This window comes from Pogoniulus pusillus, chromosome 1 (genome assembly GCF_015220805.1).
Source record: "Pogoniulus pusillus isolate bPogPus1 chromosome 1, bPogPus1.pri, whole genome shotgun sequence".
NCBI lineage: Eukaryota > Metazoa > Chordata > Aves > Piciformes > Lybiidae > Pogoniulus > Pogoniulus pusillus.
In genome coordinates, this window is record NC_087264.1 from 13902248 (window position 1) to 13914229 (window position 11982).

Here is an 11982-nt window from a genome sequence, read left to right on the forward strand (position 1 = left end):
CCAGGTGGGGGTTGGTCTCTTCTCCCAGGCAACCAGCAACAGAACAAGGGGACACAGTCTCAAGTTGTGTCGGAGGAGGTCTAGGCTGGATGTTAGGAGGAAGTTGTTGGCAGAGAGAGTGATTGGCATTGGAATGGGCTGCCCAGGGAGGTGGTGGAGTCACTGTCCCTGAAGGTGTTCAAGAAAAGACTGGCTGAGGCATTTAGTGCCATGGTCTAGATGACTGGCTAGGGCTGGGTGCTAGGTTGGACTGGATGATCTTGGAGGTCTCTTCCAACCTGGTTGATTCTATGAAAGATGACTGGTTGTTTGCACATGTACTATTATTATTAATCCTCTACTTCAGAGCTTCGTTGATCACTCAGGAGGGTTGGAAGAAATTTTCCTCTGCAATTTAATTATTTGCTTGGTGAGATAAAAATCAGGCAAAATGCTACAAAGTGCCATTGTTTGGGTCAGGAAGCAGGTGTCATAGCAGCCACATCTCACAGGCATAAATATTCTCACATGATGTGTCCTGCTGACACACTTTGGGTTAAAAATACTCTCACATCTGAAGCAAGGAGGAAATTGTCTTGTAGACAAGCGTGGCAGGGAGGGATGAGAAGGTGTTTATTTTTCCATCCTGTAGCCCATTTCCAAGGATTAGCTGGAAATTGAAAAGACTTGAGGATACTGGTTATGGTTGCAATCTCTCCTCTTCCTCCTTCCTTGTGGCACGGTGAAATTGTGGCTGTTGGTCTCCAGCTGTGGATCTTAAACTGGGTGGAAGAGAATGTTCTTTGGCCACAGCATGCTCTAGCTTATGGATCTTATAGAATCAGCCAGGTTGGAAGAGACCTCCAAGCTCATCCAGTCCAACCTATCCCCCAGCCCTATCCAGTCAACTAGACCATGGCACTTACCCAGTCTTTTCTTGAAGACCTCCAGAGATGGTGCCTCCACCACCTCTCTGGGCAGCCCATTCCAATGGGAAATCACTCTCTCTGTGAAGAGAGAGTGCATGCTGCAGAACCAGGTAGCTTTTCCAGTGCCAGTTCCTGCATCTAGGAAACTGGATGCAGCTACCAGCTTAGACCCTCACCACCTGTGATACCAACTCATGACCGGGGGAGAAAAGAATAACCTACAGAGGAAATGTTGCACTCCGGCTATGCTGTAACAGATAATAGCAAAATCCCTTTTGAGCTGTGTATAGAAGTCATTCTGACTGAAGTAGGCTAGTTCCTTACTGTGATGAAAGGCAAGGTCAGTTGGAAGTTGGCTTCACTTGTCTTGTGACCTGCTTGAATGCAAGTGTGTCCAGAAGCCATGTGACCACAAGGATGCAACTCTGTGCCTGAGCAAAGGTCACTGAGGGGCTATGCACTCTGAACAGTTCTGCAGGGCTTCTGTATTGCCTCCATCTGCATCTCTCTGTGTAATGTCCCCTAGGCTTTTTCCTTGGCTTTGTCTGGCAGCTGAACACTTGCTACATGACTGAAGCTTTGCCTGCCGTTTAGCATAGTGAGTTCTTCCTTGAGCACATTTAGGGATTTTCTTTATTTTTGCTTCTGAAGTAGTTTTGGTTTATTTGTGCCTCCTAAATAAGGAACAAGATGACAGGTTGGCACTCCTAACAGCTGTTTTTGCTAACGAGAATAAAAGGTACATATGCTACAGATCAGTATCTCACTGAACATCAAAGCACTTTGCTTAGGAACTGAGCAAACCTGTTAAAGACATGGGGAACTGAGGAGGAGGCAAGTGTATGGGAATTATGACATTTAGCCTATAGCCCAAATTCCCCAGCAGCAGCTTAGACTTCTCCCATGTGGACAGAGTCATCAAACAGGTGATCAGTCATTCTCACTGCTGTTGGGTAAGGCAGGATTTGGCCCTGCCATAGCTAGGAATAAGTCCTGGCTGGGCATATAGACTGTTCCTTTGCTGAAGTGGGATGCCATGTTCCCCAGTGCTATGTCCAGCTGACTTACAAAATCAGTACAATCAGTGAGGCTTGCACCCTTCAGAAAGTGTCCCTTGAAGTGCTTCCTAGCACAGAAACACTTATACCAACTTTTATTTTTCCTTCCAAGGGTTTAGTGCAGTTATCCCAGCTCTGTGGTGGAGTTTTTCATTTGTTTTTTAAATACACATCGATGTTGACTCACCCATGCAGAGTCAGTCAACAAGTGGTGGATGTGATGGGCTGGGTAACTTTCAGGTGGTTGCAAATGTCAGTCATGAAAGATGCTCCTCACAATTTGCATATTGGCAGAGAGAAAATCAGCATGCTCATTAAGAACACAGTGTAGGTTATTTTCAGGAGGTGGCATCGCCAGGCAAAGAAGCAACATTACCTGGTCCAGCACCATTCCCCTATATACAGAATTGCCCTGTGCCTCAGCTGAGCAGGTTGCCCTCACCAGGTGACCTTTTACCCAGGGAGATCACCCAGTGCTGCTGTGTCTGCAGAGGGCCCAGTGCTGTCAGTGCAGCTTGATGAAGAGCAAAAAGGAGGGGATACCATGAGCCACTGTGAGCCTGGGGTACGCTTTGTTTTCTGTGAACTCCTGGGTTGGGATGTGGCAGAAATCACAGGAAGATATACCCCAGTTTCTTAGATCCATGCTGAGTCCACAGTCCTTGAACTTCAGCTGAGTCATAGACAGTTTCTATGAAGGCACATCCATAGTCCTGTGTGGTGTAATCTGAGGAGCCTTAACCTGGTCCTTCTAAATGGCTGAGGTGGCGCCTGGCGGGATCTGAAAATGGCTCTGGCTGGGTCAGCAGTAAGAGGCCTTCCTGTCTTTCTTCAGGACATGCTTTCACTCTTCAGAGTGTGTCTTTTTCCATCATTACTTGCCAGGATAGGTTGTTGAGTTTTACCCCTCTGAATCCCTTTTTTCCCATACCCAAGATGCTAACATGTCCTTACAAAGTGCCTGTCAAGGCATGGAGTGGGTCTGGGAAGCAGGATGTTTTCCAGGGTAGATGAGTCCTAAGTTACTCAGAAATTAAATACTTCCCTCTGATCAGGTTTCAGCTCCAGCTCTCCCTGGTTTGAACCTTAGAAAGACGTTTCCACTGGAAGAAATGGGCAGTGCCACCCTCCACACCTCCTGGACAAGGGAATGCCCTTTTAGTTGAAGCATGAGTGATAGAAAACCAGTTTGTTTTTGCCTGCTGAGTCTCTTATGCCTACAAGATTGATGGCTGGTGGAAGCAGAGGCTGGAGCTGATGTGATCTTTAACCCATCTAAGCCATGCTTGTCCTTGACACTTGCCCTGTGGTCACAGACAATGCTTAGCTGCCAACCAGGCAGTGCTGGTGCTCTGCATGGGGATGTGATCCTGTAGGCTGCTGCCTCTGCATTTGGGCGTTGGAGGGACGCTGGCTCCAGACGAGTGAGTTCGATGTGTGAGTCCAGCTGGATCAATAATTAATTCCATCCCCTTTAGCAAAAAATAGATGCTGTCTTTGTCAGCACACACATGCTTTTGGCATCCCTCTTGCCCTTCCTCTCCTCTTAGAATGGATGTGGATAACTCTTACTTGTGCAGAGACTGGTCCTAGCTGTATTGGTTAAACTAGCTGGTGTGTTTTAGAAGTAGGTTAAGGGCCCTAGGAGAATGATCTATTTTTTGTCCATAATGCAGTTCCACTACAGCAGGATTGCTGTGCTGGGCAGACCAGGGGATAATCTACCCTGGTGTTCTGTTCTGTGGAGCAGCCAGCGCTGTATACCTCAGCAAAGGATGAAAGCAATCCTTGCACCACATCTAGCTCTGTATTTCCCTAGCAGGACTTCCTTCCCAAGGAGTACTGACACACACAAATACACCTGCTGTACAACTTCATATGCACACGGATGTATGGTGGTGAAGAAAAGCATGTGCTGTTTGATGGCACTGGGTGATTTCAGGGGCTTGGGCCCTACACACTGAGCTGACCACTTTGCTCATCAGTGGCACAGCACATGCAGCAGTAAAACCTCAAGGCAGCCTTATGCTGTGGTGTGCCCAGCTCATGCATGCCCATCCAGAGGAGCTGTCTGAAAGCATGCAGATAGGTGTGTTGTGGGGGCAATATGTGGGTCAGTGGGTTTCCAACAGGAAGCAAAGGCTACCTTTAGTCCCAGGCAGCCTCGTCTCTCTGATCGAGGAACCACCTGGCTGCAGCCAGGGACTGCCGCCTCAGAGGTGCTCTGCAGAGGTGGCTGGAGTGGGTGTGCTTGGGCGGGACATTGAGGGGCCGGGGCTGCCTCCCAGCTGCAGAGGTGCGGAGCGCAGGCAGTAGATGGGAGCGCATCCTAACCACACAGCCATGCTGCATCTTACCAGCTGTGTGACCTGGGGCTTGGCACTTGGAGAGCATTTTAAAATCAGGTTCTTCTTCCTTTACAAATACTGTGAACCCGAAATCTAAGAAAAAAAAGTAACATGCAGGACGTTTCCACTGTTTTTGCAGTGCCCCAAGCTGATTTCACAGCAGATTTACTTGTCTTCCCAAGGCAAAGCTGCAGGTGTGGCCCAGCCACCGGGCTAAGTGGCATCCAGGAGGCCTGTGAGTGTGAGCACTGGTTGTCAGGTCTGGGGTATTAGTGCTGGAGCTGTAAACTCTCTGTCTCTCCAAGGAAACCTACTTCTTCCTAGATCTGGGAACACCTGCTGTAGATGCTCTCCAAGCTACAAAGCCTCAAATCCTTCCCCCTGCCCATTTCACATTGATCCTGTGTCTTTGCAGCCATGTCTCCTGTTTTTGCAGTGCTTTCCTCCCATTATTATTGTGAGAAAAACCCTGTAGTGATGAGTAGGAGGGAAAGGGAGGCAATGCTTCACTCCTCCAGAGCCTCCTGTGGGGCAGGGTTGCTGCCAGCATGTGATTGGGTCTGTTGCCTGTAGCCAGACATGAGAGGATGAACAGCAAAATGGAGCTGCTGGTGGAGGACCTGACAGGCCTGGCACTAGTGCCTTGTGGGTATGGCCTGGATTCATCAGTGTTGTACCAACTGAGCTTACTTAACAGTCAATAAATTCACCCTGCAGCTGTGGCTGCAGTTCTGGTGTGGGTGTGCGTGCCAGTGATGGGAGTGTGTGCCAGCTCCAGCTGAGGGACACCTATTCCCTTACCTTTATGGGGCATGTGCTGTGGGTGGAAACAGTGCTGACTAATTAAACTCAAGCTCCATCTTCAGAGTTTGTGGCACAAGGAGAGAGAGGGTGACCCAGATTCACCAAGGCACTCAGTGCTTGGTGGGGCTGGTGCCTTCAGAGGGCTGCTGTCAGCATGCAGATCCTGAGAGGCAGTACTGTTTTTTTTTCTCCATCCTATTCCCATCCCTTTTGCAAAAGGGAGTGGTTAAGAGCTGGGAATCAAATTGAGATCTCTAAGTCCCTGTGCTTTGTGCTAACAGGCTGTCTCTTGCTCCCTGTCCCCTGGGCCTCCAAGGGGTTTGCTTGAGATACTAAATGGGTTAAAACCAATTTCAGTGAAAAGGCAAGTGAAATTGGACATGCCTGTTTAAGACCTGAAAGTTCGTGGCTGATTGGAGACCACACATTTAAGCTGCACAGTGGGTAATACTCTGCTTGCTTCTTTCCCTGATGGCTAAAGCCCTGTCAGACCTAAGAGCTGTTAGCCTGGGCTGACCACAATTGGCCTGTGACTTGAATTAGTAGAAGGGAGTGGGGAAGCTCTGCTCCTGTGAAAGAAGGGAGCAAGGGGGGCATGAATTTCTGGTGGATTGCCTTGGGTTTGCTGCCTGGAACAACTTTTCTGAAAGAGATGTGTTTGTGGGCATGGGTAACTCACTGTGGTGGCAGCCATTCTGTGCAAGTAGAAGAGACATCCCATTGCCATGGAAGGGAGAGGACAGAGGCACCTAACTTATTGTTATGCTACTCTTCAGAGTGCTCTGACTCTCAGGGCTCTGTGAACCTTGCTAGTGTAAATACTTGCTAAGGAAGCTTTTAGGGATACTTAATTATTTGAGAATCATAATGCTCTTGTAATATTGTTTTTTGTAGGTCCTTGAGGTCCATGAAAATTTGGACAGGCAAATGCAAGACAACTATGAGGAAGACCTGAGTGAAAAGGAGAAGGCAATTGTTCGTGAAATGTGCAACGTAAGAACTCTGCTCAGCAACTCTGGGGTTCCTTTCATGGTCTTTTGTTAGAGGAGGCAGGGTCTGCTCTGTACAAGCCTGGTTTGATGTGAGATCCACAGGTGTGAGGGAGGAGTGAAAGCTCTGCTGACCACTGCTTTCAGTGTCAGTAACCCGAGTGCCTCATTCACTGGCTTCGCTCAGCAGATGCTTCCCACTCTGCCACCTTCAAGAGTGCAGAACAGCTATTTTAGCTGATCAAAGCTGTACAAAAGGCTTCCCCTAGCATGGAGAGCCCTGTTAGCAGTTGAGTCCAGCTGTGCCCTTATAGTACTGGATTCGGGCTGAGTATTAACTAGTTGCTATCTTTAAAGCTTCTGTGGGTTTGTACAGCTTTAATGGGTTTGAGCCTAACCATTAGATAATGTTAGAGGGAGAATGTTCGTGTCTGAAACCACTGAACGGCATCATGGCTTGCCACATCCTGCATGGTGAGCATTTGTACCAAACCTCTGCCTTGCAGTGTCTGCTCCTGTGCCACTGCCTCCAACTTCTAAGCTCCTTGGTGACCCCTTTGGCTTTGAACAAAGAATTCGGGATTTATTCTAGAACGGGGCTTAAGCTGCGTGTCAGTTGCAGTTAGGGATGCGCTGTTTGACAGTACCGGCAGTGTCCACAGCAGGGAGCAGGCTGCTTCTGCAGGCTTCTTTTTCGGAAGTTCACATTGGACATCAGTCCAGGTGGCTTCGTTTAATGCTTCACTGCAGCAGAGGTGAGCCCCAGCCTTTGTTTAAATTCTGAAAACGACCTCAACCCTAAGAAAAGGGTGTAAAGAGCACAGGTGCATCTTGCAGAGCTAAATGACTGCAGACATCCTTAGCAAGAGCTGAAGCACTTCGCTTTGTCGCTGGATCTCTATAAGCAAAGCCTGATTTTTAGGGTGTTTTATCTGCTTAATGCTGCACCTCTTGTAGCCATGCAGGGGGAAAGGTAAACTACCATAACCTCATCCTCTCAAATGGACTTGTTTCTGTTTGTGCATGATGTTTTCTTTAAATACTCATTTTATATACTCAAGGCAGCTATGAAATACCTTGCAGTTTCTTTCTTGTTGTTTTTGTTGTTGTTGTTTTGTTTTAAATAACTTCCCTAATCCCAGTGGCCCTAAAATGATATAATGTATGTTTTTAGAAAGTCATATATATATATATATATATGACTTTCTATAGTCATATATATGACTTTCTATAGTCATATATATATATATATGACATATATATATATATGGTTATATATATGCATATATTAGGTTGGACTGGATGATCTTGGAGGTCTCTTCCAACCTGGTTGATTTTATGATTCTATGATATATAACATTGTATAAACACAATTTTAGTAGTTATCTCTTTCATTATTTTTTTCTGGTCACAGTAACATTATTTCTGTAAGCATGGCACGGTTGACCTACCATTGAACTTAACTTCTGAACCTACTGTATTTGTTTTATGCTATCACCCCAGGCAAAAATGGTTCTAATTTCAAGAGAGACTAATTAGAAAAACGCGTCAATGGTTTTTATCCTTTGGAAACTGGTGCACGGGTGCCATCCAGTGGCGTTGATGAGAATTACAGCCTGGCTCTAGCTGAGTTACAGTATCACAGTATCATCAGGGTTGGAAGAGACCTCACAGATCATCAAGTCCAACCCTTTACCACCAGAGCTCAAGGCTAGACCATGGCACCAAGTGCCACGTCCAATCTTGCCTTGAACAGCCCCAGGGACGGCGACTCCACCACCTCCCCGGGCAGCCCATTCCAGTGTCCAATGACTCTCTCCTCACCTCAAGCCTAAATTTCCCCTGGTGCAGCCTGAGGCTGTGTCCTTTTGTTCTGGTGCTGGCCACCTGAGAGAAGAGAGCAACCTCCTCCTGGCCACAACCACCCCTCAGGTAGTTGTAGAAGTTCGACTTTCAGATCGCAGTTATGGAAATACTGCAGCTCATCAGAAAATTTGCCTTTGTTTGCTTGGTTTTGTTTTGGGGTTTTGTTTTGTATTGTTTTGTTTTTTTGGGGTGTGTGTGTTTGTTTGTTTGATTTGTTGTTGTTGGTGGTTGGTTTGTGTGTGGGTTTTTTGTTTTTTTTGCTTTAATTATTTGGTTCATTGGGTTTGGGGTTGTTTTTTATGTGCTTGGGTTTTTTTTTTTAACTCCTTTCTCTCCCTGTCACTTTTTAACTCTCTCTCCCTATGGCTTTTGTTTTTTCTTACAGGTTGTCTGGCGAAAGCTAGGTGATGCTGCGAGCTCCAAACCCTCCATCAGGCAACATCTTTCGGGAAACCAATTCAAAGGTCCCTTGTAGGAACACCATCCTGAAGGCTGAGAGTGATTCTGTGAAGACTAAAGAGCTCAGTGTTTCTGGTTGCCTGTTCTTTGGGAGGTGGTGTTAAGTTTTTTTCAGGGTTTGTTGGTTTTTTTTTGTAATAACAGTGTAAATATGGCAGCTAAAGGCCTGATTTCCAGGCTGTGGTGCTCTGGAATTACTGTTCAATGGGTAACCATCCAATAATGCCAGACTTGCATCATTTGTATTGTAGTTCAGACCTGCTTTGTTGTAATAGTCTGTTTGTAGAATTAACTAACTTGAGAGAATTTCTAAGAGGAACAAGAAGAACCCTTAACCTGCAGAGAAGTCAGTTTGTATTGCTCTGGTTCACCCACTTGTTAGCTTCATAGCTGGGTTAGTGGCTCAGGGCAGCATCTTCCAATGGAAGCAATATGAATTTGTTGGCTTGCTGCCTGCCAAGCTCCTGAGCTGCTAACATCTTTTGTTGGAGGTCCTTAATTCAAAGAATGACACAGGGCACTGTGTACGATATGGAGTGGCGAGCTAAGAACGCTGGTACCACTCTGTGCATTGTACAGTGGTACTCATCACACTAGAAAGGCTTGAAACTCTCTATCACCTCTTACTGATTTTCCCTGAACAAATGACACAAGATTTCTGCAGCCATAATGTGAATGAAGTCACTTAGCCACACACCAGTATTCCCTACAAATACAGCAACACTCTTCCAGTAAAGCTTTCACTACAAAACAAATCAGCAGAAACTGCCATGCTAACAGTGCTTGCACAGGATCTTCAAGAGCAGCTCATCTTCACATAAGGAGGATTTGGTCTTGTTTCGTTTTTACAGTTCTTGCTGGATCCCTCACCTATGCTGGCTCCTCTGTGAGGTAACCAAACAACAGCCTTGCAGAGCTGAATAAAAAAACTCCATGAACATAGGCAGTTGGGTAAGACTAATTCCTGCCATTCAAGCTTTATTTTTGTTAATGAACCAAAACAAGTGCTATTTTCCTTCTTTTACCAGCTGTATATAAAACAATGGGACTTAGATTTTACTATTGTGGAGTAGCTGCTTGTATAGTTGTAAGAATTTGACCCCCTTTTCCAAGTTGTCATAGCAGCTGTCCTTGCATTTTATTAGATTGTCTTTCCCAGTAGTTCGAGGAAGCAGAACTTGGTTATTAAAATCATTGGTTGTTAAATGACTTTAAAGACAGATCAAAGCCTCCTCTTCAAAAGTTGCAATGACTTTAGTGATCAGCTTGAAGATTTAATAGCCCCAAACACCATTAATTTCATTTTATTCTTGCTGAGAGTCACTCACAGCAATATACAGCAGACAGGTTTTTTTTTCCTCTTAAATTAATTTGCTCTATCAGTCAAGTTTTTGAGTTGTGGTATTGACATGGAGCACTGATACAAGCCCAAAGAGCCCATGCAGCAAGTTATGAAAGGTAATTGGTCCCATGGTATACAATAATCTAGCTGCTGAACTCGAGGAGTGTCAGAGGCAAGATTTGTCCAGTGAAAAAAAAAAGAAGGAATACAACCAAAATACGTAGTAAGCAGTAAGAATAAACTTCATTATTCCTTGCAGAAATACAAATAGAACAGTTGAGTAGATGATTTGGAAAAAACAAACAACTCAAACCAAGAAGAACCACTCCCAAAATACACATGCATACACTCACCAGTAGTTTCTCTCTTACTGCTGCTCAGTCAGTGAATGCTGAGCCAGGTAACTTCAAGTCTCCTATTTTATATCCTGTGGAGTCTGGAAAATTTCATTCTGGAATCTGCCTCTGTTAAAATATGGCATATTTAGAAGATTCTGGATTTCCTCCTCTATTTATTTTGACGTCCAGTTTTTAATCACTGTTATTTGTCTTACTCCTATACTATTTATACCTTAATTTCATAGTAGAAGAGGTGATGTAAAGCAGAGGCATGACTCCTGTTTAACATCTAGTATCCAACAGAGGGTCACTTTATCTGCCTGAAAGACCGCTTCAATTTTGGTGACATCTAATGGGTGGATTAAGCAGATAATTTAAGCGTGTCTGGAATAAGGTTAATTTACATCAGTGACTTTTAACTAAAGCAATACAAACGTTGCCAGCAGTTGTGGAGAGTTAATTGTGGTGCTTGCTATTTCAGTAGTACATTAGACTAGCAGGTCCTCTTCACAAGACAGGAGCTATACTAATCAGAACACCAGTCTCACCAACTATGTAATATTCAGATACTGCCTGCTATCGAATCTCTCTCAAAAGCTATTCAATGAGTTCAAGCAAAGAGTGGTTTGTTCCACTTGCAGATCTCACCTACAAGGGAAAAATAGTGGTGCAACTGAGATCTATTAGCGCTACACATCCTGAAAAGCCAGTTTACAGGGTAGCCAGTAGTTCAGCTGAACAGTCTTGATATTCTTAGGGCTTATTCCAGTTTTGTAAAGTTTCTGTTTGGTAGCATAAATCTTCAAGGTAAGGTGTGCATCACTGATTTTGCAAAGTATGGCAGTGCTACACATTGAGGTGTTATTTTGGGTTTTTTTAAGGCTTGCTACGCTTCATACTTGGCTCCGTTTGAGCTAGAAAAGCGTCTTCCTGGGGTAAAAATGACGCTCAATGACTTTACAGGATGACTTGGGTGCTGAATTCTCAGTTGTGGAAAAGATGTTTTATATGCACATTTAAAGACTCAGCACCTACGTGCTAAGTCTTCAGCAAAAACTACCTGAGGAGCTTGGTACACTAAGTTGGAAGGGAGCATCCCTTGAAATTGTGACCAGTAAACTGATCTATTTGGGGAAACAGTCAAAAGTAATTTCCTCAAGATTGAAGCCCTGGGTTCTGCAATCCTCTGGCAAAGAAAGCAGCCGCTGTTTACAAATCGACTTTGCTTGCTTAAGGAAAGTAAAATCACATCCTTCACTTCTGTTGGAGCAACTGAAGTACGTGGCATTTCCATGAGTTTCTGAAATGCTGTGGTGCAACCAGCTTCAGTTGGCTCTTTGCACCTTGACAAGACTGCTGAGCACAACCTTGTTTGAAAATGGCACATTTTTATCCAAATAACTAGATATTAAAATAAATCAGTGTTAAAGTGACCTTTTATCTTTTTAGAAACCGTGGGGGAAGAGTACTACTGATCTTTTTCAAAGTGCATGACTGTAAAGTGATAAAATTGTATATTTTTCATAATGTGGGGAAAGTCTATTTGTGCTGCTTTAGAAATCAGTTTAAAGTTTGATTTCTGTTAAACCTGTGATCTTACAGCCCTGCTCTATTTTCTGTATATGATTTACAAAGAACTGGAAAAGTTAGCACCTACTGTTGTGTATATAGCAAAATTCTTTAGCCCTTAGCACGCGTTTTTACCTATTATTGAACCACTCTGGATTTTGGGGAGGGAAAGTACTAGTACAGATTTTTTTGATAATGTGTGTAAAACATTCATTTGAAATATTTTAGTAAAAATGAAGTAAGAGATTGATTGTGATAGTGTATACTTCTAGTTGAATAAAAGACATGCTTTTTAAATAAA

General features: G+C 44.5%; 1 protein-coding gene across 3 annotated transcripts in view; it reads left to right on the plus strand.

Annotated features, from left to right (window-relative positions):
* The window catches only part of CCDC85C (coiled-coil domain containing 85C), a 112531-nt gene extending 100549 nt beyond the window's left edge, over positions 1-11982 (plus strand). For all 3 annotated transcript variants that reach the window (XM_064140611.1, XM_064140541.1, XM_064140690.1), the window contains 2 exons: positions 6013-6111; positions 8359-11982. In XM_064140611.1, coding sequence (XP_063996681.1) covers positions 6013-6111; positions 8359-8448 — 189 coding nt within the window. In that variant the 3' untranslated portion in view covers positions 8449-11982. The remainder of the gene's footprint in view (positions 1-6012; positions 6112-8358) is intronic.